The sequence below is a fragment of the Crocodylus siamensis genome, chromosome 12 (assembly GCF_052110815.1).
Source record: "Crocodylus siamensis isolate JL-2025a chromosome 12, ASM5211081v1, whole genome shotgun sequence".
Taxonomy (NCBI): Eukaryota; Metazoa; Chordata; order Crocodylia; family Crocodylidae; genus Crocodylus; species Crocodylus siamensis.
In genome coordinates this window covers 48079099-48106385 of record NC_143406.1, presented here as the reverse complement: position 1 = coordinate 48106385, position 27287 = coordinate 48079099, and the positions used below count along the sequence as shown (strand labels likewise).

At 48.4% G+C, this 27287-nt stretch overlaps 2 protein-coding genes across 2 annotated transcripts in view; one reads left to right on the top strand and one right to left on the bottom strand.

Annotated features, from left to right (window-relative positions):
• The first annotated feature begins 1263 nt into the window (after window positions 1–1263).
• Window positions 1264–24740, top strand: MSLN (mesothelin). Its single transcript, XM_090023732.1, has 29 exons — window positions 1264–1305; window positions 1687–1770; window positions 4707–4747; window positions 5367–5388; window positions 5491–5518; window positions 6256–6340; window positions 7782–7943; window positions 8785–8978; window positions 9567–9658; window positions 10266–10396; window positions 11657–11778; window positions 12150–12321; window positions 12860–13075; window positions 13185–13355; window positions 14832–14978; window positions 15141–15190; window positions 16338–16458; window positions 16737–16822; window positions 17450–17579; window positions 18654–18844; window positions 19552–19642; window positions 20223–20334; window positions 20895–21079; window positions 21225–21371; window positions 21633–21766; window positions 22095–22225; window positions 22840–22934; window positions 23327–23516; window positions 23975–24740. Exons 2-29 carry the CDS (start codon window positions 1701–1703, stop codon window positions 24079–24081), a joined length of 3423 nt encoding a protein of 1140 aa, XP_089879858.1. The 5' UTR covers window positions 1264–1305; window positions 1687–1700; the 3' UTR covers window positions 24082–24740.
• An 853-nt stretch (window positions 24741–25593) lies between these two features.
• LOC149855117 (uncharacterized) overlaps window positions 25594–27287 on the bottom strand; it is a 30750-nt gene continuing 29056 nt past the window's right edge. The window contains exon 37 of the mRNA XM_090024415.1: window positions 25594–26893. Coding sequence (XP_089880541.1) covers window positions 26811–26893 — 83 coding nt within the window. The 3' untranslated portion in view covers window positions 25594–26810. The remainder of the gene's footprint in view (window positions 26894–27287) is intronic.

Here is a 27287-nt window from a genome sequence, read left to right as displayed (position 1 = left end):
TTGAACACCTTCAAGAGTAAATTGGATGCTTATCTTGCTGGGATCCTATGACCCCAGCTGACTTCCTGCCCTTTGGGCAGGGGGCTGGACTCGATGATCTCCCGAGGTCCCTTCCAGCCCTGATGTCTATGAAATCTATGGATTATGGAATAGAGCAGCCTGCAGAAAAATTGCCCCACAACAATAGACTGGGAAGCCAATAAACTGCTGTCACCTGAAGTTTGCAAGACAGAGATGCACAAAAATGCATTTGGTTCAAAGGCCGATCTCTGGGCAAGCATCTGGGGACACTGGTGTCTGTTTTTCAATGAACTGCAAGTCCAGAGCTGTCTTTAACATCAAGATTTTTCACTTGAATCCTAGCATTACCACCTGAGGGCTTTCAGGCTTGGATACATGTTAATAAGCCCTTGCAATGGGAGCTGGCATAGGGCTCTACTCTATCCCGACAGAGACACAAAATGCATACATCAGGGAAGAGCTGTCATTCAGCCGTGTTTATTATCAGTCTACCAGGGCTGTTTTATGGGAGAGCTCTTACATATATCTCTTTCCATCAGAAATCACCCAACAGAGGAACAAAGGAGGAGATCTCTTCCCAGTTCTCCAGGAGTGACCCGAAGCCCTTTGCTGACATGCTGGTAATGCAGGGCTCAAACCTAATGGTAACTCTCCGCAGACTTTGGAGCTACATTGGCCAGGACCTTGCATTCAGTGCACCGAAGAAGCTAAATCCCCATGTCCAAAAAACTTAAAAGAGCCCAGCTAGCCAGAAGGCATAGCTGTGCCCTCCACTCATCCTGACATAGGTTGATCTCAATGGGAGTTCGGTGCATAGGTCAAGAGGAGAAGATGCCACCGCTGTGGTGTATTTTTACCCACTGGTGAAGCACCAGACCGGGTTACCTAGAGAGGCTTGGTTGGAAAGCTTTCACTACAGGTTACACGAACATTTGGACGTGTTAAACAGGGATGATCTGCCTTGAGCGATGGGTTGGACTCTGCATGCCCCCCAGCCTCCATCTCCGAGCCCATGCACCTACCACTTGAACCCTGCCCCTTCCCTGACTGCACTCTTCAGGACAGCCAAAATTAGCAGATCCACACGTGTTCTATTTTTATTGCCAAACCTTTACATTCCCAGTGACGATAAGGTATGTTAGGCACTCAGAATCTGTCCTGTGATTTCACATGAAGCTTTGAGAAGCCAAGAGCCCCACCCTGTCTTATACAGTGAAAAACAGCCCACCAGTGTCTCTCAGTTGTCAGCCCCAGGCAGCAGAAGAAGTGACCAGGAGCTCAGAGGTATGCTCTGATTAAATAGCGCGCTCTGCCTTTGTTCTCTGGGTAACTTGGTATTTTATCTGGACGATGGGTAGTCTGTTTGCTTTGAGAGGTGCTGGGCAGCAAAGTTTTATTTCCTAATACTCTAACCCCTCTGCACAGATCATAGCGCTTGCCAGATAGACGTGACAATCCTTGCACTTCCAAAAGTGCTTTAAGCTCAGTGTTGTATAGCTGTCATGAGAGGGGCAGCCGGTAACAGGGTCTTTCGGCAGGCGAACCATTTGAAGAGGGGTCTTGCTTGTTTCTTAGCCTTGGAAAGCTAAGTTTGGCGTGTGCTGAGGCTGCCGCTAAATCTCATTTCTGTAAAACCTGTTTGATTTCTCTTTGCTGGGTGCACAGATTATACAGTGTGGATGGATGCTAAGGTCACCACGGCAGCAATGACGGCTATACTCAGAGGGTTGAGCTTGCTTTTTTTGGTCGGTAAGTACTCTTATTTAAATATATAACCCCCTTGCTATCATATTCTCCCAAGCTGCTACTACTGAAGGAGCCATCTATGAAAGCAGTTCTCCAGGGAGCTGTATTAAAAGCTCATTTACAATAATTTTGACTGTTTCGATTAAAAAAAAAAATAGAAGCTGAATCACTAGATTTTGCTGCTTGGTGGTGGGTGTGAGTGTAACAGTACCCTCAAAATCTGTTAGTTGCTTTAATGAATAAAATAGCCCAGACTCGGTCAGAATTCCTGCCTATCTTAATTTTAAAGATCAAGGTCACTCCTGTGTTTGGGCAAGAGTGACCTCGATCTCCGTGACTTAGGAGACGCTTTGGGTTTCTTCCCACCCTAAAATTGTGGGTTCTTACTCGCCATTGCAGTATCCACCTGGGAAAATATTGACTTAAAATGGCGCTACCTGAATTGCATCTTGCTGTATTCCTTTATTCTCATTTTTTGCTATTGAGCAACATTTGTCTCACCAACACAGTTACTTCTGGGTTTTTATAAAAATATTCTCAGTTCCTTACCAAATGTAGGGTCTTCCTTGTGATGCCACGCTGTAGGGATTCTGCTGTTTGCTGCGGCAAACGGATACTTCACGATCGAAAGAGGCGTTTTCCCTGGTAAATAGCAGTAGTCATCAAAAAGAATGGAGGGAAAGACGGCAGACATGTCGCAATTATTTATTTGCCGCTGTTTTGGATTTGAGACGTTGCTGCAACCATCCTGTGCTGGTGACCACTAAAAGGAGTGCTCCCAGATCTCTTTGCCATATAGCGAAATAATTCTTGCTCCATCCGAAGCATAAGCTGTTGGTTAAGGGCTGCAAATCAATGATTTTCCAAAGTCTAAGCGGGTCAGACAGGACATCTGGGTCCATCTCCAGCTCGGTTAGTGACTTACAGTACAACATTGAGCAACTCGAGGCATCTTTCTAGGCTTCAAATGTCTCCACTCCATCACCCCCATCTCTGTTACCCTCCCTGGGCTAGTAGGTGCTTCTGGCCAGGTGGCTTCTATCAACACCCCCCAAAAAGACTCTGAGAAGGATTTCCCTCAAATTCTTGCAGGCAGCATTGACAAGGAGCCTTTTTATTCACGCCCTTGCCAACATTTCACATTGCTGTGTTTTAAACTTGTTCCTACTAGATTTATCCCTTGGGGTACCCGGAACAAAGTTAGAAAAACAAACCAGCACAAGCAATGCCAAGAAAACTCAGAGCTATCGGGCAGTGCATGTTGGTCGCATATGTGACTGCAGGAGCTTGCACCCGCTAACTTTGGCCCTCCTGAGTCTTTCCTCAGTGGGGTTTATTGTTTTTGCTTGTTCCACCTGGCCTAACAGCAGGGCAGAATCTCTTCTGAGCAAGATCTGGCTTTTGTGCTTGTAGGAAGAGGGGCTCTGATGTTGCTTGGCCCCTACTACAATACCTGGATGAGACTCGTCTCATAACCTATCACAATCTTAGATCCACTCCTGACAACTGGGCTTTGGCAAAGTTTGTAGTGTGACAAGGGGATCCATGGATAAGTTAGCCTACTAAGAAATGATTGGAGATCAGAGGAAGAGGGTGGGAGATGTCAGGGAAGTTGGGAGTTAATAGAGGCATTAAAAACAATCCTGGGTACCATTGACAGGTAGCTGGAATACTGAATTAATGTTGTAGAGCAAAGTCAGAGAAACGCTGCCAAGGCCATCAGAGTGGGAGAAGCAAGATAGAGAATAAGGAGGACAAAGTGGGGTGAACTTGCTCAGACCTGCCAGGTGCCGACACAGACAGGTGGCTTTCTATAGCACAAAACCCCTGTGAAGTTCTGGGGAAAATCTATAGCAACGTCTCCAGGGGATTAGGCTGGAACGCAGTGTAATAACACAAAGGCCTGTGGAGGTGGGTGCTTGTCAGACAAAGTCAGAAAGGGAGGAGGGTGTGAGACCTAGACACAGGATTAGGCACAGTCAAAAAGATTAAGAGGCGAGGACAGGGCAGAAGACAAAGGCTGTTCCATCCTACAGTTTGCAGTGGTGTCCCTCATCATCAGCCAGGCAATGCCCAAGTGCCGTCCATCCCCCCTGCCGGCACTAACTGCCCATCCCTCACTGCAGTCTCAAGTCAGAGGCCAGGTGAACCTTTGAGACTGAGCACCCCACGTGCCCATCACGGTGGGAGCCTTCAAGTCCCGGCGGAGGATCATTGGCAGGAAGCCACAGATCTAGTATGAGAAAAGCAGGGTTAAAGTTTGAACGTGCTGTGAGCACTCGCATGTTAAGGATTAATACCATTTTTTGCCTGCACCGCTCTGAGGACTGTCGAGCACAGGCATGGTTAGGGACCAGGACACCTGGGTTGTATCCCTGCACGGATGGAGCGGGTGAGCCAGAAGCAAATCATCCCGGGATGCTGGAGGACTATAAATTGCTCATTTTAGCTCCATGCAGCAAACTGAAGTTACCCTAACATGAGCTAGGTAGCACAGCCCAGAGATAACCCTCTCCTGAAATTGTGTAACTTTGAGATGCTTAGAGGGCCACTTAGACTACAGTAAGGGCACTTAAAACATGAACGTTCCCACATTACAGCTTGTTAAAGTGCAGTTGCACGTTACACTTAGCACAGATTAACTGGCTTTAAATTTTATCCGTAGGTAGAGCAATACTGGCATACACACACGTGAAGCCTATATGCAGGTGCACATGCCCATGGCATGGCTAGAATACAAGAGGAAAGGGGATTGCACAAGTAGAAGTGAGCCTATAAAATATTGTATTAGTGCGAGAAAGTGAGGGAGAAGGGAGTGAAATGAGACTGATATTCCACAGTGGCTTGAGGGCATACAGCTTTATAGGAAGGACTGAGCTGCATGCCTTGTTGGGAGGGCACCCTTGATTCTGTAATGAAATCATGGCTTATCTTTTCAGGTGGGCTGATGGCTGCGGAGAATTCAGTTGTGACGTATCGAGTAAGAGGAATGCAAGCTCTCTCCCTTTCTCTCTTTCCCTCCTCCCACATTTATACACAGGGTCTCTTTATTCCCTTGCAAATAATGCCTGAACTGCAGTCTGGTGTGCTTCCCATCCTGACGACAATTAATAGAAATTAGGAACTGAAGCCAGATTTTCTCCTTGGAGCTTGGGCATGGAATCTAAACTTCCCACATCTCTGCCTCCCATTGCATAGTTTGTTCTGTTTTTAATTACAAAATGCCTGATATAGCAAGATGTCTGCACAGTCCAATAAACTTAGATTTGTGTTTGCTTTGATCTTAAACAGAATAATCCAGCCCTAGGCTGCAGGCATGTTCACAGAACTTCTAGTTTCTTTATACTTGGAGAAAAATATGAGCTGTGCTCTATGCAATGATGCATCTCACTCTCTGCATCCCCCTTTTCAAAATCCTAGATCCACCCATGCTCTCCAATGTTAGAATAAGCTTCCCTGCTCTAATTGCCAAATTGATGCATGTAAATCCTGGATCCAAATCCAAATGCTTGTGGCTTGTGCTCATGCCTGTATTAAGGAGTCCCTGAGGATTGTAACCAGTCTCTGAGATCATGTTCTTTCTTTTTCTCTCTGCTCAGTGCACCAGCAGCCCTGTCAATGGTAAGTTGCCATATAATTCCCCATGGAAAGATTTTGGATGAGTCCTGATCATGCCTTTATTGCATTATCTCCAGCTTTGTCTGTCTTCCTTCCTTTGAGCAGAAGCTGACATTTGTGCCTCAGTGAAAAGGTAGGTGAGCTGCTTGCAAATTCTCTCTTATCCGATGGGTTGCTTTTTGAATGATGCAGACTTGCAAAGGGGCCTGGCTTTGGATAATAAGAGCTGACATCTATGCAGCATCTTCCTTCCTGGATGGTCCCTGGGTGTTTTACAAAACAGGGGTGACTGCTGATCAGGGAGAGGAATCATTTAGAGAAGTGCATGACGGATGCAGGCAGACTCTCCTTGGCACGGCAAAGGGCACACTTTGCAGTGCCTTGTGCTACCTGCGCCTCGGCGCTGTGTTCAGAGCTCACGGGGATCTGAGTATGGCCCAGGCTAAATAACTATTACAGCATGTATCCGAAACCTGAACGGGCCAGATCTTTGCAATCACTGAATCTGGCTTCTGTAAGGGTATCTGTTATTTCTAAGCGTGAGCTGAATAGCTTCAGCAAAGACTTCCCAGCAGATCTGATGTTCACTTTGACTATTTGGCATCCAGTCTATTTGTTGTTCAGGTGGTCACTAAAGTTGGAGGACTGAACTCTTTTTAAAAAGAACAATAGCAAGCTGGCTGCCTTCAAGGATTTTTGAGTGAATGCACTTTCCTGCCCTGCTTCGGGGGTGACAAGCATTGGGATGTGAGGCTTTCCTTTCCGAGCTCTTTGTGATGACTCTTTTCCTCTTTGGCCTGTTGTGCCCTTGGGCGCTTTGCATCCCGCGAGGTTAAGACAAACACTGGGGTGGTTACTGTTTCCCTGCAGTGTCAGCAAGGAGATGCTCCTGGAAATAGCCAGCGGCAAAGCCTCCCCGTGCAGCCTCACTTTTGGCCAGTACGCGTGTGCACAGGTAAAGACCGTCCCTATATTGCCATAAGCTAATGGATATATTTCAAAGAAATGAGCAGTGTTGTTTAGTCTGAAAGAAACCCCACCAGCTCCCTGGGCACGGTGGCATTGGGGGTCACCACAGCAGGGCACAGGTTCCCCATTTTCCATTGCTGGGATTTCAAGATAAAGAGAAGGGTGAAATGCACCTTCGTGCATGTTCGAGGGGCGTCTTAACCAACAAGTGACTAAAGCTTGACACGAAAGGTCAGAGCCAGCAGATTTATGGCCTGGACTCATCTCTGCTGAGGGCTGTAGAGAACTAGTTAAACAACTACAAAATCATTGAATCAGACAGCGAGGGTTGGCAGGGAGCTCAGGAGGCCACATCTAGTCCACCCCCTGATCCAAGCAGGACCAGCCCCAACTACATCATCCCAGCCAGGGCTTTGTCTGCCTGGGTCTTAAACACCTCCAAGGATGGGGACTCCCTCATCTCTCTGGGTGACCTGTTCAGTGTTTCACCACCCTCCTAGTGAGAAAGTTTTTCCTAATATCCAACCTCAACTTCCCTTGCTGCAGCTTGAGCCCATTGCTCCTTGTCCTGTCATCTGCCCCCACTGAAGCCAGCCCAGCTCCATCCTCTTTGCAGCCCCCCTGCAGGGAGGTGACGGCTGCTATTCAATCCCCCTCGGCCTTCTCTTCTGCAGAATAAATCAGCCCATTTCCCTCAGCCTCTCCTCACCAGTCCTGTCCCTCAGCCCCTGAACCATTTTTGTTGCCCTACACTGGACTCCCTCCAACTTGTCCACATCCTTTCTGTAGTGGACACCGGACTCCAGATGTGGGCTCCCCAGTGCTGAATAGAGGGGAAGAACCACTGCCCTCCATCTGCTCCTACCCAGGCAGCCCAGGACGCTGGTCGCCTTCCTGGCACCAAGGGCACGCTGCTGGCTGCTGTTCAGCTTCTTGTCCCCTGTCCCCCCAGGTCCTTTTCTGCAGAGCTGCTGCCCAGGGAGCCAGCCCCAGCCTGCCCCGGTGCAGGGGATCGCTCCCTCCTAAGTGCAGGACTTTGCACTTGTCCTCGTTGACTCTCATGAGATTAAATATCCTATCCCATCATCCAGCAGGTCCTGAACACAATCTAGGATGCTTTTTGTCAGGAAAAAAAATTTCCCTGCCTCATACCGTACCTTGATTGTTGGGGGACACAAACAATGGTTGATGTCAGGTCAAATTTGGAGGCACTAGAAGGAAGGAATCTCAGCTGCTGTAACTTTGGGTGAGGAGTGGGAGAGGTCCATTAGCTCCCCCACTTTGCATTACCCTTATGTTCACATATTGGCAAGTAGGTCTATGGGAGTCTGAGTTCATGGATGTGAGACTTGATACTGCAGCATCGCTGAACGCAGCCTATCATTTTTGAAGCTCACACCAGGTGTGTTTTCCTCCCTTTTTTCCAGAGCTCTGAACTCCAGGCTTTTAAGGACGATCTCCTCATGTCCCTGTATCCCTGCCTCAGCTCCAAGCCCGTCAGCACTCTGGATCCCATGCTTTCCATCTTGCTCTTTTCCAAATTCGATGCCAATGTGCTTGCAGATACCCTGGAAAAGTTCAATAAGCGGGTAGGTCGCATTTGTCTAGTGGTTAATTCCCTGTAAATGTGACCTCCTATGGACGGCTGGCCAGCCCGCTGCAAATGGGGTCGGGCAGATAACAGGCAGCGCGGCTACTTTAACCATCTTCACGTTGGTGTTAGAATAGGAAAGTTGGCACCATTTCAATTAACACGTCTCCCACGATGCACGTGAGCGCCCAGCTCCTGGAAATAAACTCAGGATATTGCCCTCACACAGCAATTTAAGTGACCCAAAGTCCTGGCGCATCTGCAATGTTTTCCAGTAGATGTTAGCATTGGAGCTGGCTGAGAATTTTCCAACATTAAATGTGGATTTGGTGGCATTTATACCATCCACGGGCACATATTGCTTTGGAAAACTCAACAGCAACCATGCAAGCAGCCAGAGTCCTCCGGCCAGATGACCGGCCAGGAAAGTGCCTCCACTCAGCTCGGCTCAGCTAAAGACAAGGTTTTGTTTTGCCCCCCTCAGGATTTTTTCCCTCCTGGGAGAAAGACTCGAGTTTTTACAACTTTTCACTCCGAAATGAAATGAAGGATTTTTGTCCCCCTACAGAAACATTTTTGATTGTTTGAGGGAAGGAAGCACACTTCCATCCAGCCCTGTTTATGGTCATTTGTACTGGCCATAGTGGGCCAGGGGTCCCAGGAGACCATGGCCCCATTGTCTGTGCAAAGAGGAAGACGCGGCGCCCGTTCGAAGGAGCTCCTGTTGCCAGTCCTGATCCTACCCATGGGTGCGGGGGTCTGTGCAGATTTGCATGTCTGGTCTTTTAAATGCAATGTCCACGTGACTCAGCTTGTCCCTCCTTGTTCCTTCCTTGCAGTTTTCTCGTGTGCCTCTCTCGCAAGACTGGAACGTGGTCTTCTTTAACGGCATCTGGGAGAGGATGGCGCACATCACCAGCCTGTCCGCTTTGTCCAAAAGGCTCCACGCAAGCCTTCAGCCGTTCATGGCCAACCCCCGGGTATTTGCTTGTCTCCGCGCCATGAATGTCTCGTGCAAAACGTTCTGCGACACGTGAGTGCCGAGCCCAAATCTAGCTCTGCGGGGATGTGGCTGGGGCAGGACACTGGCCTTCGCTCCATCCTCCAACAGCAAAGACCAGCTCCTGATCTGGTGTGAACTAATGCAGATCCATTGACATCTCTGGAGGGGACATATGGCCCAAAGCCCATAGTGATTTACTGACCTTTGGTCTAAGCACTTACCAGAATTGCCAGGACCCTTGGCAGTTCATTGCTATGAAATATTTGAAAGTCCCTGCCCGTAAAGAGCAACATCCAAACCTCAGTGTAGTTTATTAAGGGCAACGTGGGTTATAAGCGAGAGGTCCAAGTGTTTGAAATGATTTGAGATGAAAAGCAGGTCTAAGAAAGAAAGATCATTATTTATTGGTCTGAATTGTACATGGTGAGGGAGAGAGATGATGAGCAGGGAGGGTCAGGATTAGGTTATGTCTGGACAACAGGGTCGACGTCATGAACTACATTTTCTGCCCTTTAGATTTTTTTTCTTGAAGTAGCCCTCAACTGTCACGCAAAGCTGCTTCTGTGACACGTCCAGCTGGAGTTTGAAACACCTCCTTTTCTTTTCCTTCTCCTCCAGAGTTGCAGCCCTGGACGGCCTCTATCCCAAACTCCCAGCGGAAGAACGAGGGAATATTTATAAGGGGCTCAAAAGTTATCTCACAAAGAATGGTAACTTCTTTCTACTGCAAACACAACCTGTTGGACAAACACGCTTTAAGATGCAAACGTGTGTCATGACACTGAGCGCAAGACGGCCGAGGCCTCCTGGATTGACAGTCATCAACATCGTCCCTTTAGTGGTTGGGTCAATTGATACTTGCTTATATGCAGCATCACAAATAGATTTCTAGCCTGGGAGCCTTGATAACACAGGGTCTGAAGGCCAATGACCACAGTCCTGTGGTTTTTACACCACAAAAATCATTGCATTAGGTGCAGAGAGTCAGAACAGAATTTGGTCCCATGGGCTAAAGACACAGATCTGCTAAGCCAATGCAGAGAAGGGAATCAGCTGTAATTTTAAGAAGCAAATAAAAAAAAAGGAGGGGGGGGATGAATTATCTGATGTCTAATTGTTTCAGTGAAACAGCCAATCACGAGTGCTTAGACTCCAGACTATGCCTAACCTGCACACACTAATTCCTTTACATATCCAGAACAGCATAAGGGCTAAGGATTTGCTAATTTTAATGGCCAAAACCCCTGGGGAGCCCTCCGTTAGCTGATTTCGGAGTGCAGCTCCGCAGTTGTGTAACGTGTTGCCCGTGTTTTGCAGGATCAAAAGCGATCTGCTACAACGCAGCTGCTCACAGCCTAAATTCCACCGCTTGGTTTGCTAATTATTTGGGTTCCTTTATGGAGTACGTCACAGTGGGAGACCTGCGGCTTTTTGCTGATGAGCTGACCGTAAGTAAGAACGGCGGACGGGAAACTTGGGTGAACAAAATATGAGCTGATCCGGATTAGGATAGGAGCAGCCAGCCCTGTAGGACTCTGAAAGCTCATCTTCCAGTTGTGCCAAAAGCCAGGGAGAGTCAGACATTTGAAAAGGCTATGATGAGTGTTTTAAATTGTTGATTGCAAAGGAGCAGTTGATTTATTGTCTGTGTCCAGATGGGATTGCCCATGCCTCATTGTAACAGAGGAAAATTGCTGTATGTGCCTTGAACTTAACCTCAGGGTAGGTCATTTGTAGAAACCAAACTTGGAGCGGATAGGTGCAAAAATGATCCTTAAGTCAAGACCGGATGTTCACGTAAAAGCCCTGCTATAGTTTACACGTAGGACCGATGCCAGAGTTAGTGATTGAGGTTTGCAGGTCTGGGTTGTGCAGAACAGGCGAGACAATTATAGTGGCTCCTTCTCAGCTATGAATATTATCTTGAATGTATTCTCAGCTTTTAATATTATCTTACCTCTTTCAAAGAAACTGGCTCTCCTCACTCGCGTCACATCCTGAGCAAAGGGAACGCAGAGAGATCCGCATCCGCTGTAACTTTGTTTTTCCTTCCAAATGGGACGTGGTTGTTAAAAAAGCACAAGGAGAAATAGAAGGGCTTGATTTTTGGGGGTGCTACGCATTCATTGCTCCCACGAACATGACTTCTATGAAAACTACACTGTGAAAACTACACTGTTGTCAACTGTCAGGGTTTTATCAAAACTCCCCTCAAACCTGATGCTTCCCTGGAAGTCCCTGGAGACTGCTGTTGCATGAGAACTGCAGCTTTTCTTTACAGCATTTCTAGTCCTTTTTGGAGAAAAGTTTTAAAAAATCTGATCAAACTCCCTTGGAGGCTCAGAAACCAAAAACCGACCCCCCAAATCCTTATTATTAGGACACTCCTCATGAGTTTTAAAGCCCAATTTATGATTTTTTTAATGTGTGAGGTTGGCAGTACTGAAAGCAGGTCTGAATTTTGTGTTGTCACTGCTTAGCTGGGCTGGTGGGTTTACAGATGGTGGTGGTGGGGCTCCCTGCCTGCTCACATGGTCCATTATCATTCTTCGCCCCGGTTTTCTTCTTCTCTGAGTTTAGTGAGGCATCATGAGCTATTTGTAGCTTAGCAGGGAAATTCTCCCCTCTTGGTGCCCCTTTCTGATCACCAGCCCAGTTAAAATGCCAGTTTAAATTCTTCCTGTTTTTTCCCCTGTCGATTCTCTCAGCTCCAGAGATTTGCCAGAGACCCAGTCAACGTAGAGATGATCAGTAACCTTACATTGCCCAGGGAAACAGCCGTGTATTATACCTTGTTACTCACTTCTGCCCCTGGCTTCCAGCTGGCAAGGTAATGCAACTCCAGCCTGCTGCTACAGTTGAACTGGGAGCCAGTTTCAGTGCATAAAAGGGCAAAAACCGTGGTGTGTACATATGCCCTTGTTATGTAGCTGAGGCTTTCTGTTATGGTCATGAGTGCCTGCTTTGAGGTGGATTTTAAAGGGTGATCAACACAGTGCTTTAAAGTTGACCTCTTGGTGGATCAGGTTGTAAACACCCAGGACCAAGGGAAATCAGCCTTCCTATGCAGCGCCCTGGTAATACCCCAAAGGGACTGTGGGAAGTGTGCACTAGATTTGCAAATGTTGGCTTCGTTTGTCAGCTGGAACAAACCCTCCCTGTATCATATGAATGCCATTTTGTCCTCCTTTCCACTTTCAGCCTCCCAGACAAGTTCGTTTGCTACCTCAGCCCTTCTGCTGTGAGAAGCCTCAATAAAAACGAGGCCCTGAATCTGGCTCAGAGGATCAACAAGAACTGTGCTTTGGGTCTACGCTCAGGCCCCAATAAGGAGCAAATGCCAGCCTCTTCCCTGACCACGGAGGAGCTACAGGTAATGCTCGGGGCTGGTTTTCTGATGCTCAGCCCTGCAGAGACACCAGTCACCAAAAGCACATGTGCAGTTCCATGGATTTGTGCTTAGCTCTTGGTAAAGGAAGATCTGTGTGTGCCCTTAATATTGTATGCAATATTTTACAAGCAGCATGACCCTCTGCTATGGTGGGGAAGTGTCATCATCCCCATCTTACCAATGAAGAAACTGAGGCACAGAGGATTGAGGTCTCTTGAGCAGCCTGTGATTAAGCAACACAAGTGAAATATGCTCCGATCTTGCAGTGATGAGTGAAAAGTAGGCCTGGGGCAGATAGAAGCAGCCATACTGCCTTCCCTTGCCTTTTCATATCAGCATCTGAGTAATATTCAGGGTCTGCAAAGTCTCAGTGGGGAATGGGGAGAGTGCAGACAGGCTGCTGGCTCCACCGCTGTCGTGTGGGATATAGAGCCCAGGGGCTGTAGATGTCTCTAGACCCAAGGGATCCACAGGGGAATTCTTCTGCTGACTTCCTTCTGCCCTTGGGGGACCTTTTCAGGTGGCAGCGTCGCTGGTGAACAAATTCGATCGGTTCCCTCCTGATGTCCTGAGCGCCTTGGGCCAGATGGCCGTTGGTCTCTCGGCATCACAGATTGAAAACGGCATCTGTGATAAAGACTTTGTGGCTTCTCTTCCATCCTTGAGCAAAGTTCGCGGCTGGAACACCGAGCAGTCCAGCACCATCATTAACAAGCTGTTCAACTCCAGCTATCAGGTACCGAGAGTACAGGTGTGTTTGTGGCGCTTGCTCTATCGCACCTCTGGCTCTAATAGGCGGAGGCGTGGACCATATATTCCCATCCACTCATTATATCATCTTTCAGGTTGTTGATGGTCAAAGCCTTGCAGCACTAGGAAGCCTGGCAGCTGGCTTAAGCAGCAGGAGGCTTCAAAGCCTTCCTTCAAAAGTGGTCTTGGAAGCTATGAAGATGCCTGAGTTTGTACAGGAGATTGGGACCATGCCACCTGCTCTGAAAACAGTGCTGGTGGAAAAGGTGAAGTCTGTTTGTTCTTCAAGGTGGTGCCCAGGGCTTGGAAGAGCCAGCGTGACTCAGACACAGGGGAACGCTGTGTTTTGAATACACCCAGGCATGCACTGATGCATACACACCTACCGAGGCTATTTCCCCCATAGCTTATGTACGTAGGTGCTAATAAGATAGTACAGCGGGGTCATGGATTAGTTTCCTCTTTGTCTTTGCAAAGTGCATGATTGATGATGGTTATGGCCGGCAGCCAAGGATAACACATAATCAAGTATGACGCCTCTCCTGGAAAGTTGTCTGTACGGTACTATTTATAGATCCATCGCTGTTAGGGGTTGGAAGGGACCTCATGGAGGAAGGTGTCATAAAAGTTGAACCTTCAGGTTTCATGGAAGTGTCCACTCCCAGGAAAAGAGGAATTAAAGACAGGTGATGGTTTCTGAATGCATGTAAATCATTCTGAAGGCCACGCACAGACCACTGTAGGGCTGAAGCATCTTGCAAAAGTGAGCTGTGATAACCGGCTCCTTTCTGTACATACTAATTCGAGGGAGTGAATGTGCATGTCGTTACTGCAGTGACTTGAAATCGGACCATCTGCTCAACTTTTGACTTTGTCTTCACCCCACTTTTATACGTGAGCTCACACGGGGTGCATTGCTCCCCTTGCTCTTCAGTACTCCTGGTAACAGGAGAGACTTACCTTAGACCTTGTGCCTCTGGGGGCTAAACTATAACAGCATCCTACGGTGTGGCTGTTTCCTTTAGAGTGATTAAAGAAGAAATACTTCCCCACCACAGCATTTCCATGCTCTAACACCATTTGCAGGCCCAGGTATTTAGGGCAAGAGTTGGGCATTTGACTGGTCAAACAAAGTTTGGTCAATTGACTGATCAAATATGTGTCAAAAATTGTAAAAAATAAAATAAAATTGCCAGTTGCTCCAAATAACACACAGAAAAAGCACCGATTTTCCATTAAGAAATGTGTCACAAAACAAAACAAAAAAATCATATTTCTGTCAAGAAAACTAGAAAAAAAATGTGGGGTTTTTTTTGTAAATCTTTGACCGGTCCAAAAATATGCAGTCAATTGACCAGTCAGTTGACAATAATTGACCAGGTTGCCAACCCTAATTTAGGGGGATACAGTGAAACCACCCCTGCTCCTTTTCTGGCATGCTGAACCATTTTAAAGCAAGCAGCCAGTGATTCAAAGGAACTGGTTGTTTGCTCTGTCTTCCTGGGTCACACAGACTTTCCCCCCCTTGCTGACCAGTGGCTGTTGTTACCTGGCAGCCCTGTCTAGCATCAGTACCCCCGATGGCCCCGACAGCTCTCCCAGCCTGGGACACGGTGACGTGCTGGGTCAAATGCCCAGAGGATGAGAAAAAAGCCGTCAATCTTGTATCTCACTCTTAATTTCTTCACCAACGATTGCTGCATCTAACCTTAGTGCACGGGGCTGTTTTATATACTTTTTAGATGTCTTCAGCTATAAGCAGTCCCATTGACCTGATAAAATACGTCCCGGATGCTCTGGTTGACCACATCCCCAAATCCTTGCTGGTCTTCGGTAATTTCAGGCCCCGCATTCAAGATCTCAACCAGAAATCGTGGAGCCAGGAACAAGTAAGGCACTGGCAGTTCTCTTATCTTTGTTTCTTTCTTGGGATAGGACTTTGGTTAGGCTCTGACCTTGTCTGAGAATAAAGCTAATGTAGCTATCTGTATATAGAGGGGAAAGAAAACTTGACAAAGCACTTACCCCTCTTTTTGCCTTGGTTTTTACAGGCTGCCATGTTTTTTGATGATGTAGTAAAGGATGAGTCCGACTTCAACAGGTAGCGTTTCTTCCATCGATATTGGTTGAGTTGTTGCCGTACTAGGCAAATTTATCCATCGCAAGAGAAAAGGAAGGCCCTGGAGCCCAGGCAGAGTGCCTTTAGCCCATGGTTGGACAAAATTGTCCCTAGCCTTGGCTTGCTTCCTCATGTGAAGGTTTCTGAGCTAGACTCCACTCAGAAACCTTGCAGTGCTTTTCATTATCTGCAGAAAACCTTTCTTTGGTGAAAATGTATCGCTGTTGCACAGTTTTGTTCCAGTAACTAATATCTTTTGGGGCTGTGTCTGCCTCTCCCGGTGTTGTGTGATTAGTAGCATAAAATCAGCATCACTATTTACACTCATTTCACATCATGCTTTTTTTTTTAATACATAAAACGAGGCACTTTCAAAGGGCTGTTGTCTAGCACGTGGCCTCTTGAAGAAAGAATGGAGGTTCCTCCTCCTCAACTAGCTTCTTGTAAGGATTTTCGGGGTCAGTAAATGCAGGCATGCAATGAATGAGAGCAAAAAACCTTTATCTGTGGGTAACAACATCTGCAAATCCTGAGAGAAATAGGTCCGTCTCTGGGTGACTGGCTAGTTGCCCTCTGAGGGATCAGCTCCTAATTCCCAACTCCCACGGTCTCAGTTAAGGAGCATCTCTAAACCCTAACTCCAGTCACTACACTACTCCCCTTGGCAACTGGTCTTGGACCACCATCTACTTCTGCAGTACAAGGTCCAGTCCGTTTAGCCAAAGACGGTCTCATGGGCACGTGAAGTCGTTTGCGACACGTACCCGTGACGGATTTGCCATGATAAAACCAAGTTTCATGGAACAATTGGCCACGATTAAGCTAAAATGCACCAGAGGCGGTCTAAGTTGCCATGCTCAGAGACATTTTGACATGAAAAACCAGCGTGCACGTGTACCCGGTGATGCCGTTATGCTAGACAAACGGCGATTTTTTGCCGCTCTTTGTCACGTGTACAAGCGCCCTTTGGGCAGAACTTTTGCTCCACCTCTGAACTTAGTTTTGAGGACACCAAGCTGGGGAGATCTTAGATTTGAAGGGATTTGGGACCATGCACATTGGTGTTAGAAGGTCAGTGCCCTGAAGCTCTCCCTCACCACAGCTCTCCTGCTTCCCTTGGGTTTCCCAGGCTGTCTCCTTCTGTCCTCCAAGGCTTCACCTGTGCGGCTGCCAACGAGATGGAAACGGAAAAATTTCAGCAGCTTGCCAAAGCCATGAAGCAGAAGAATGTCAGGCTCGGAGAAGAGCAGGTCGGTCCCTCCACCGAGGTGTCGTGCAGCTCTTTCTGTAAAGATGCTCCCAAATCCTTTATCAAGGCCCCACCGCCCCAGACTCGATGGGGCTGGACGGGTCTTAGATCTGAAGCACATCTGATTCTAGCCTGTTTTATTTGGCAAATGCAAGGCCTGACAAGTGTTTTCAAAAACCAAAGCCTCCCCCCTGTTTCTGCCTCTCTCTATTTTCGGAGCAATGCTTTTGTTTTATTGGTATTTTTCCTTCTTTCACATGAACTCTGCTGTCTTTCCAGCTGAGATGTTTAGTTAAGAGGGTGACAGCACATGGCATGCCCAAGGATTTAGACAACTACCCTAAAGACCTGTTGCTGTTTCTAAGGTAATGTGGCGCTGCTGTCCATCCCACTGGTTTATTCTAGCGGTCTAGACCTTGAGAAGAGAGTAGTCAGATTTCATAAACTACCTAGCAATGCATCTACCCCTATTCATTCGCACTGCACTTATCCCCGAGGTGTCTCAGGAAGATTCGCCAAGTAGAATGAAATGCAAAAATAGAAAACCTGCAGGAAGGGAAAAGACGAATGCAATTTTAAACTTCCTTCAGCCATCGCACTCCAGTGTGATATTAGTGGAAGTCACAGATCGCTTTTGCAGCCTATGTTTGAATTGACAGTGTCCCTTTGAACTACAGGGATTTTTTTATAGTGTGAATTTTTATGACCTATGACATCGAGTAAAGCAGAGAAGCCCGTTGTTCAGCGCGTTCCCTGGGCTTCTGCATCCGGAGCAGCACACATGAGCAACACTGTCTTGGGTCTCAGAGGTAGACGCCCTAGGGAGAAAATGAATTGAATGGAGAAGTCTTCCAAGGGTCTCTGGCAGCTGAAACAGGCAGCGCAATATGGAAGTTATGGTCGGGGTGTTTCAAGTGAGGGAGGTTTGAACCTGGCTTGATTCATCATTGAATGGGATGCCGTCTGAATTCATGGAGCGTCTGTATTTCTAGCCCTTCGGATTACGCGGCGACAGGAAGCTGTAGGCAGTACGTCCTTAATATCGGGGAAGCAAACCTTGGCGTTCTGCAGAGAGACTCCCCGCAGAGCAAACAGCTGCTCCTGGAAGCCCTGGCTTGTTTGGTACGTATTCGGTAACGCAGCCAGCAATCCAGGTGCTGACCGCGACTCTGTGTTAAATGGGAAAAGCGCTGGATATGAAGTTTTAACCGCTGCTGGAAATAAGTGTTGAAAATCAACAGACCCCAAGCGATACTTTATAAGGTGGCATAGCCTTTTCCTCTAGACCAGCGGTTTTCAACCTGTGGTCCATGGACAGCTTGGGGTCTGCAGGTTATGTCTCAGGGGTCCACCAAAGGCGGCGATGATCCATCAGAAGTACATGAGTATCCACACGTATAATTATAAGGGGTCCGCAGCTCCATTTGAAATTTTTTAGGGGTCCACAAATGAAAAAGGTTTTAAAGCGCTGCTCTGCACCAAGGCAGGTGAATCGTCTGTTCTCGAGCCACCGGAGCTCTGTCAGCACAGACAAAATACATCTCTTCCCATGTAGGACCAAAGAGATTTATGCGATTCACTCCACGCTTCAAGAGAACGACGATGACTATGTCAGGGCTCCCCTGCATGCGGGGAAATCACAGCCGATTGCCTGGGTGCCGCAGGTCCTGTGCTGCTCATAGTTAATGGAGGGTGTCTTTGAGTTCAAGTCACAAAGTCCTGTGGTTGTGGAGCAGAAGGACTTGAGGTCTACCCCGGGTAGCAAAAGGGCCCCTGTAGATGCTGCGGTCGGTGGACATGAGTTTGAGGTCCCACCATGGCAAGGAAGGCCTCTGGTTCATGGCTTTCGAAGATGTGACTCCCGCATGCATTGAGAGTGTAGAAATGAAAACCACCACCTGAAAAGAAGGGTTGAATCAAGCCTGGAGTTGGTCTTCCCTTGATCTACCCTTAGCCTCCACATCAAGAAACTATGCATGAAGCCTAGCGAGGCCCAGACCGCACCCTAGGGAAGGCCAAATACAAAGGCACACATCAGCAGGCGGATGAAATTCAGGTCTCGCCACCAGCCTCTGGTTCTGGATTGGGTTTCCCTTCTTGGGGTGCTGCCAGCAGAACAGTGAATTCTCCGTATTCCCTGTATCGGGAGCCAGCTTTCTTCCCTTTTTATTTAACGTGGCTGTTTCCTTAATTCAGAAAATCCCAGGCACCCGCGTGAGCGAAGAAAAGGCAAGAGTGCTGGGGCATCTTGTCTGCGACCTCGGCGGCGAGTACATCCGAGGTTCTGGTGGGAGTTTGCTGAAGTGGCTAAGCCAGTGTAAATCCTTCACGCCCGATCAGGAAGAGGCTATTCGGGATGTCATCAGCAATGGGACCACGCCATTTGGGTAGGGTCGCCATTGGATTGGGGTTTCCGGAGTGGTGAAAAGAGTAAATGAAATAATAGCCTAGCACTACACGCTGTCAGAAGCTCAAAAAAAGTTCATTTTGCTTATTTTTTCTTTCACCTAAAAATTGGGCTCCTGAAAACCACATTTCCCCAGTGAGGTTTCTAATCCAGCTGCAAGCAGGCAACAGCCTTTTCCTTCGACTGTCTTAGCAGCCCTTGCAAACAAAAAAAAGGCCGGCGGGGAAAATGAATTAAGCAAGCTTTTCTGAGAAAGTTTGAGTCTGGTTCAGCTGGGGCCGGGCATGACGATCTGGTGGCCACCGCACCTCTGGTTCTGATTCCTGTCAAACCACCTTTTTCAAGGGAAATCATTGAGCCTTTTCATGCCCTTTTCCCTCCTTTACTCGGGGGATGACAATCGTTTCCCTACTCGGGTGTGGTGCCTTGAGGTTCTGGCATGAAATGGTCTGTTGTAAAAATTGCAAGTATTTGTGCTCTTTGTGGTTAGGGTTCATGTATTCATTACACGCGGTTTGCCCACCCTAGATTCAGTAAGGGTTTCTCTGGCTGTGCTGTGGGAAGTGGTGAGAAGGGTTCGAGAATTGAAATACTTCTATCCTTTGCTTCATATGGGACAAGCACACAGCCTCGGGGCTTCCTGCAGCTCAGATCCTGGAAGATGATTTAAATTTCCTTCCTTTTCAGTCCTCCTTCAACGTGGTCGGCTTCTACCCTGAGTGAGCTCAGCAGCTTGTTCCTGGTCCTTGATCAGAGCATCTTGCACAAGATCCCCCGGGTGTGTTGCCAGCAGGCATCTCGTTACTTCTTCTACCCGTAATGATTTTAAACCGTATCCAAAGCGAGTGAGCTCTGACGGTGCTCCCGATTCAATCAATGGCAAAACTCCCAGGGGTGTTGCCAGTGCCAGGGGAAGCCCCTGGTGAGGAGATCATTGCTTAATTACTGTCAAGATTAATTAGAGGCTGCTTAATTACTCTCATGCTTGGGTTTATGGAAGGACTGGTTTGTGGGGGGTTAGGAAAGTAGGTTTTCCAGGGGAACCAGGCACAGCAACGATCTAGATGACAGCCTTCTCCACTTGCAGCGGAGGCAGAGCTCCAGTTCATCCCGTGTGACTTAAATAACACAGGGCACATGAGACAACATGAGGCGTGTTGGCGTGGCGTGGGTCACGTGTGTACCCAGCTCTTGCGAACTTGCTTCTGCCAGGGGATCGACTGTGTTGCCTCGTTGAGCGCTGGTGCTGGGGTGGGAGGAGGTGGGGATGTGCCCCGATGGCCTCCTGTCTGATTCTGCCATGGAGCCGTCCCCCCCAGGAAGTGCCGAACCTCTCTGCTGTTGCCTTTTCCTTGCAGGACGTTTTCGACCCTTGGCTGAGAAACTTCCTGAGCAATTCAACACTGTCAAGGGAGCAGCTGGCCTCTGTGGTTAAAAAACTCCAGCCTTCCCGGTGGAGACGCGCCACTGGTACGCGGGTTGCTTTGTCTGTATGTCCATTTTAGCCTTCGGCTCTTCTGTCTTCCGGTTCCCCGCGTGCCCGCGACAGGGCCTAGAAAGCAAGGGACTTCTTTAAACTGAGCAGCTGCACGGACCTCACAACACCGTACATCCCCCCCCAGCCCTGTGCAAAGACACCAAGGGGCTTAGGTGCCACATGGGCACAGGTCAATGCCAAGGTGCTTCTTGGCATCTTGACGTTCGAGAAGGCAAAGGGCAGGCATGCATGGGAACGGGGGAGGCAAAAAGAAGCCGTCCCGATAGACAGCCTCCCACCTTGCCCTCCACTGCTGGTCTGGGCATAATCCCCAACCTGCCGAGAAGGACAGCACGAAGGACTGATGGAGATGGAGCCATAACTCCCTTGTCGCTAACACGGGTTGCAGTCCCTGCTCCAGACGTCCTTGCTGATGCTTGCAGGGCCCGAATGGCACGGGTCAGCTCCAGACCCAGGGTAGCTGATCGGGCAGGGTGAGCACCCTGTCTTTATTCGCTTTCCCATCAGAGACATCTGATCTTTGCTCCAACAGATTGTCCCTCCGACAAGACAATCACAGACGACGTGGCAATGAATGAGCTGATGCCTATTCTGTATAGTCCTCAGGACTTACAGGCCTGCCTGACAGCTGCCATCCTAGAGAAGCATCTCGCTCGACTCATAACTTACCCCTTCACCGATGAGCAGCTGTCCGTGCTGAAGAACAAGCTGGACGAGGTAAAGCCTGGTTGCGGGGAAAGCGGCCGGGCGTACTCGCGTCGCCCCCGAGTCTCCGGAGCCCTTCTCCGTCGTTCCTCACGGGTTCGGCGAGGGGCGTCCATTTGATCTTGGCAAACCGAGGGAGCTAATAAACTGTCCGCAGGCCTATCCCGACGGGTACCCTGAGAAGATACTCCCCAACCTCGGAGCCATCACCGCCCTGGTCTCCGTCAACGATACTAAGAAGTGGAATATAAGCTCAGCAGACACGCTCGCCGCCTTGCTTCTCGCTGAGCCTCCTGACGTGCGGGTGAGCAATGAGTGATGGGGACCGCCTGCCTGGGGGAGCTTGCTGCTGTGACCGGGAGTCCTATTTTATCAATCCTCCTCCGCTTAGTCAACCTGCTTTATTTTGCTTGGTTGTATGTTTGGGCTTGAATTTTGCTTTGCCCTTGGAGACACGAAGCGCTTGAAGGTTTTTCTTGGGGTGTCGGTTGTCGGTGCTGGGTGAGATTTTTCTTGACACGTAAGGTGAATCGATGCATCTTTTTTTTGCTAACGGCACTTGTAGGCGCGTGAAATAATCAAGCGGTACACGGACCTGGGAAACCCCCTGATCACCTCTGCTCTGAACGCGGTCGGTACGAGATACGTGTGCCTTCTGGATGAGACGCAGCTGGACACGATAGAGCCCGGCACCTTGGAGTGAGTGCACTATTCCTTCGGCGCTTACACACTTCTTCTCCCATCCAGCCAACCCCGGCTCCTCTGCACGTCGCCCGCTGAAAGCGAATGCAGGAAGCAGTGAGAAAACCTACGATCGTGGTTAAGCCTGGGAGTCGGGGCCTGTAATCCCAGCTCTTTGGGGCTGTCACGCAACTTTTCAGCGTCTCCGCTACTCATCCTGGCGGGATGGAGGGCTGGTGGGGGTGCAGGGCCTACGTCCAGAAGCTCAGAGAAATGGTTGTGGCTTTCTTAAAGAAAAGGCAGATGCCAGCTCTTGTCTTCCTGCATCTTGCTTTTTTTTCTGCAGAATGGCTTCTTTGGACCCCTCAAACTGTTCTCAGCTTACAAAAGACATCTTGTACCCCAAAGCTAAACTTGCTTTCTCGGGAAAGCGCACTGAGTTCCCCGCTTACTACAACCTTATCAAGCCATACTTGGGTAAGCAGCAGCATTGGCCCACCGAAAAGCAGTTGCTGTCGGTATAGAGACGGGCTTGTCTTGGGCTGAGCTCGCATCTTTGAAGTTCCTTGAAGTTTGGCAGGGTCCAGCTCTGCATTTCGGAAAGCACTTGCTGGAGGGGGAAGAGGGGCAGGAGTGGCTCTGTCTGCCTGATTCAAAATCCTCCAGATGTTTGTATGAAATACCAGTAAACCCAAAGCGCTTAGCCCCTTATCCCTTTAGCAGCCTGCCCTTGGATGGGAGAGGCTCGTTCTAGAGACCCATTTGATGGTATTCAGTTTGGCAATCACTACAAAGTACTTTACATGCGAAGTTCTCATCTCTTCCCACTATTGGAAAACTCTGCTGGTTGCATGAAAGCTGGATATGCCATGTAGGGATATTCCAGGATTGACCCACCTGGGCTAATAAGGTGTTTATTGTCCTATGCAGGCTGGAAACTCCCTTCCCCTTAGAGTGGTAGTTATTTGTACCCTGCATCATGGGGAAAGTACATGCCTATTGTGACTTCACTGATTTTAGGGGGAATATAGGGCTCCTACGGGGTTTGTTGCAGGACATCTGCCCTGCATGCATGTTCTTGCCTGCCCCAGGTGGTGCCCCTGCGGAGGACTTGCGAGCTCTGAGCAACAACAGCGTGAACATGGATATCGGGACCTTCGCGAAACTGAAACGAGACTCCGTGTTGGTGAGTTTGGCTGTGCCTTAAAAGGTGGCTCCTCATCACATCTGTGACCTGCTGGATGCCATTAACGCTGGCATAAATCAGGAGTCGTTGCACCACACTCAGAGAGATCATAGCCAGTTGGGGCTGTGGTTCCCTTCTGCCACAGTTTGAACCCTCATTTTGGATGCTTATTTACACTTACCGAAGGATGCCTCAAAATCAGGCTACATAGCTGCAAAAGCAGCTGGGTTGGGTCCAGGAATCCTTTCGGGCATGATCCAAACACATCCTTCCAGGAGATGCCATTGCCTGCCCCAAAAAGTTGTGTCCCCAGTCTTCTGGCTTTGGGCTGGGTGAGAAATAGGGGTCACAGTAACCTTCGTTGCTCGGATTGCTATTTTGATTTCCCCTAGGCTCTAACCACGGACCAGGTCAAGGGCCTGCTGGGAGTAAATCTGAAAGATCTGAAGGATGCACAATACACGTCTTCGCTCATAAAGGAATGGATCAGCCTGCAGAAACAGCCAGACTTGGATAAGCTGGGCCTGGGGCTCACCGGGGGAATTCCAGACGGCTACATCCTTGTCACACCCCAGTCCACACGTAGGTTTATGCAGCCTTTGTTTTCCTCTGATTGGGCTTATACCTCTCCTCCGTCTGAAAAAGAAGGGAGCAAATAATGAGGGTTTCCTATTGGAAAGTTTAGAGGGAAAAGTTACGAGTTCCACATTTGCACGGCTGTAAAGAGCATCTGGATGCAGAGTGCAGCGCCATCGCTTCCCAGGGTTTCGGTCCACTGAATAAAGGGCAAGCATTGGCATGGTCAGTAACTTGACGGCGTTGCTGAAAACCATCCTGCTGGCCAGAGCTCTCAACAGAAATGACCCATCACTTCCAAAGCATTGCATCCCAGCATCTTGGGTGCAACCTGGGATGGATGGTTTGGGATGAGTCTCGGTGAGAGACTCCAAGATCTCCCTTAGATGCTACAGGAGAGGACAGTAAACAGTGAGGTCGAGGAGTTTTCAGTGTCTCATCAGCTCTGTGTCTTGTCTCTCTAGCAACCTCACCAGGCTCTACGAATGCCGGTGCCAATGCCCGTGGCAATGCCCTCCACCTCCTAGCCGTGCTGCTCCTAAGTTATCTGCTGACTTTGCTCCTACCATAAGCCCCTGACCCCTGCCCCAAGCAAAGGAAGGCTGTGGGAACCACCGCTTGACTTCTCCATGGCCTGACACAGGAGGATGGAGAAATGCTATGTCAACAGGCAACAGCGTGGTTATGAAGTGTTCCTTTCTGGCGCTATTGGTTTACTCACTAGATAAAGTCTGAAAACAAGATTGAAAGCTCTTCCAAAAGGACAAGTACCATCGTAGCTATTCTGTTTGTACAGCTTCTCTCACAACCGAGCCCTTGGCCCGGAAGCGTGTCCCAGACATGTTACTGCAGTGCCCAAAAGCTTGCAAATAATTGTTTTTTTGCAAATCTCTAGTTGGTCTAATAAAAGATATTACCTCTGCCATGAGCTCTGATTCCATGATCAATAATACACTTTTATTGAATGTTATTTTCTTAGCAGATGAGGCGGTTGTAGGGTAGACTGGTTTTGGACTGGTACCGTGCACGTTTCAGAATTAGTTTATTGAAAAGCCTCGTATTTCTCCACATGCAAGGACTGAGAATGGAGATTGCTAGCTGGTTTGGAAAGAGACAGAACGGAGTCAGAAACGATGGCAGCAGGAATGAAGGCTCAATAGTACTTTCCTTAGTTCAGTGAAGCATTGGTTTGGGCCCTATATTGTCTGTGAGCTTTTGTCAAAATAAATGTTTGAGAGTCCTGGACATGTCTGTTGTTCTTCTCTTGGGTTTTACTTGTCAAACAGGACTGCCCAGGGCTGGCCTCTCATGGGTGGGGAATAATGCTCTCTCCAACAGTCATGTTTTGCACATCATGAAAAAGGGATGGTTCGTTACCCTCAATGAGTCAGTCACCCCGGCGCTTAGTTTTTTGACACAGTCAAGAACTTCTGCTAAACACACCTGAACAGATGCATTGAAGTTTTACTTTGTCTTTCAACCACAGCTGGATTTGACACGACTTTTTTATGACCGGGAAACAGTCAACATTGAAATAAGCAGCCGGAAAGCTTGTCTCTAAGATGCTCTTGAACGTTCACAGGGTTTTACACTGGGTTCAATTTTGGGTGAAAGTTCAGCTCCGTTCTTTGTTTCCGAGGCAGGATCGGAGCTCTACAATGACTGTACGTGTAACGTGCCGAGACCGGTCCGGATCAGAGCAGTGAACCGTGTCATGTCAAGGGGAAAGCTTGATTACAAAGAAAACCTTTATGTTGGCTTAATGCTCACTCTTCCCCTGCTGAGCAAACAGAGGACAAAGCCATGAACTAGTAAACATTAGTTAGTCCCCTGTGGCTTTTCTCAGGAATCCTGAGACCTTGAGAGTGACCCCAGAGGAGTCGTTTTGCAGCATGGTCTTTGGTGTCTCCAGGTTTGGAGCGGGAAGAGGGAGGGGATGGCAGGGGCATGCTTTGGAGAGTCCACCAGGTCCTCAAGAACTGTAGAGGAGCTAGAGTGGAAACCTCCACCTGCAGAAAGTGGTCCAGCTCCACAACTCGTGCACGGGCACTTCCAAAGAGGTGCAAAAAATGGAAACAAGAAAGGAGAGGAACTGTTGTATTTTATTCAAACAGACAGAAAGACAGAACTATACGCTCCAAGGAACATCTGGGGAAAATAAAAAGACTTTGATGTTCGTTATGTAGCATTAACGTGATGACCCACATACCCTGTTTTCCATAAATGACTTTGGCATGGCTGGAACAAATCTCAATCTAGAGACCTCTCCTACATCCAAAGTAAAGCAGGGTGAAGGCAGCGACCAGATTTCTAGAGGAACCTACCGCCAGCTACGCTACACGACTCAAGAAGAGCGGACCAAACTCTGATCCTCCAACAGCGACCGATACCTTTAAACGCTGGCAGTGAAACCAAGGTCAGCTGAGATGAATCCACTGGGGCTGGTAACGAGTACGGTACTACTTGATGGGCCTGTGCGGGCCAGAATTGGGTCTACTGTCACCACAAATCAAACGATGGTACTACTAATGGCTCTTCATCATTTTTTGATCATATGGAGGTGCCGTGTATTTTCAGGTCTCATGGTCTGAAAGTATTTTGGAACTGAATCTGGAATATGAATAAGGGCCAATTATCCATAGCATGGCACTGGTCCCCAGGCGATAAAAGACCCAAGAAAGTGTTGGTTGTAATGGGGGCATTAGACCTCAGTCATGCAGCCATTTCAACAGATTCTCCTGCCAAGGATACTACTTTTTTGGTCATTAGGGGCACCTTGGTGTACCTCCACAGCTGTTTGGAGGCCCAGTTGGTTTGCACCCTCTCATCATAGTAGGTATGGAGGCGCCTAACCCCATGGATCATCTGGATTTTACTATACTGAATGGATGCACGGGCAGACACTGCTCCTTAGGGAGGATTTAGCTTAGGCCTTCTGCTGAGAGAAAGCTGTTTGAATCCATTGGAGGGACGGGGCAAATGCCCCTGAAGTATGTACATCCAAAGTAGTTTGCAGCTGCCGCTCCAGGTCCTTGCGTACAGCTCTGTCCTTTGAATGAGAAACTTATTCTAAAAGTCTGAGCAACAATAATGACATCTTAATATCTAATTGTCCCACCAGGATCATTGCACTGCCTCTGGGGAACGTGGTCCTGGCAGCTTCATGTAGCTCCCACGTGTGCTGCAAAGTGGGGTCTCTGCTACCTGGGAGGGAATATGATGCCTGCATCTCAGCCATTTGGGGGGCCAGTGAAAAATGAGAGGAGGAATACCGTAAAGGCCATGTATGTGCTGGTGGCATTACAGAAACCTTCTCAGCAAGAAGATCCCAACAGTCAGGGACAGCACGTGTAGCAGACTGAAAGACAGGTTTGCTCTTGATGCTGGAAGGAAAGAATACAGAGCAGAAAGGCTTGGGTTATCCGTGCGATCAATGTGGTAGCACCTGAGCTCCCAAATGGGCCTTTAGGGCAATAGTGTGGTCATGGGGTTCAGACATTTCTGAAGCCACATAGGGAAACAGTGGCCTTTGGTCCATATTCTTGCCTGTTCATCCACAGCACTGCCCACCCAGTTACAGTCCATCTATGAGCTATACTGATCTGAGAGATGGATCCTCCTCTTGCACATACTTGAGGAAAAGAGAACCAAATCCATGAATTTAATGTAGCATCTAAAACTGAGAGAAGAGGTGCTCTCTTATATTAAAGGACAAGAGAGCATTTTATGGCCTTGAAGGAGGCTGTTCAAATGCAGGCAGGTGAAGTATGCTGCATT

Excerpts from the sequence above, each read along its gene's own strand:
- MSLN (XM_090023732.1), top strand. The coding sequence starts at position 1,701 with ATGGATGCTAAGGTCACCACGGCAGCAATGACGGCTATACTCAGAGGG. Across the intron at positions 1,771-4,706 it reads GAGCTTGCTTTTTTTGGTCG|GTGGGCTGATGGCTGCGGAG; the intron begins GTAAGTACTCTT and ends TTATCTTTTCAG. Across the intron at positions 14,979-15,140 it reads AATCGTGGAGCCAGGAACAA|GCTGCCATGTTTTTTGATGA; the intron begins GTAAGGCACTGG and ends TGGTTTTTACAG.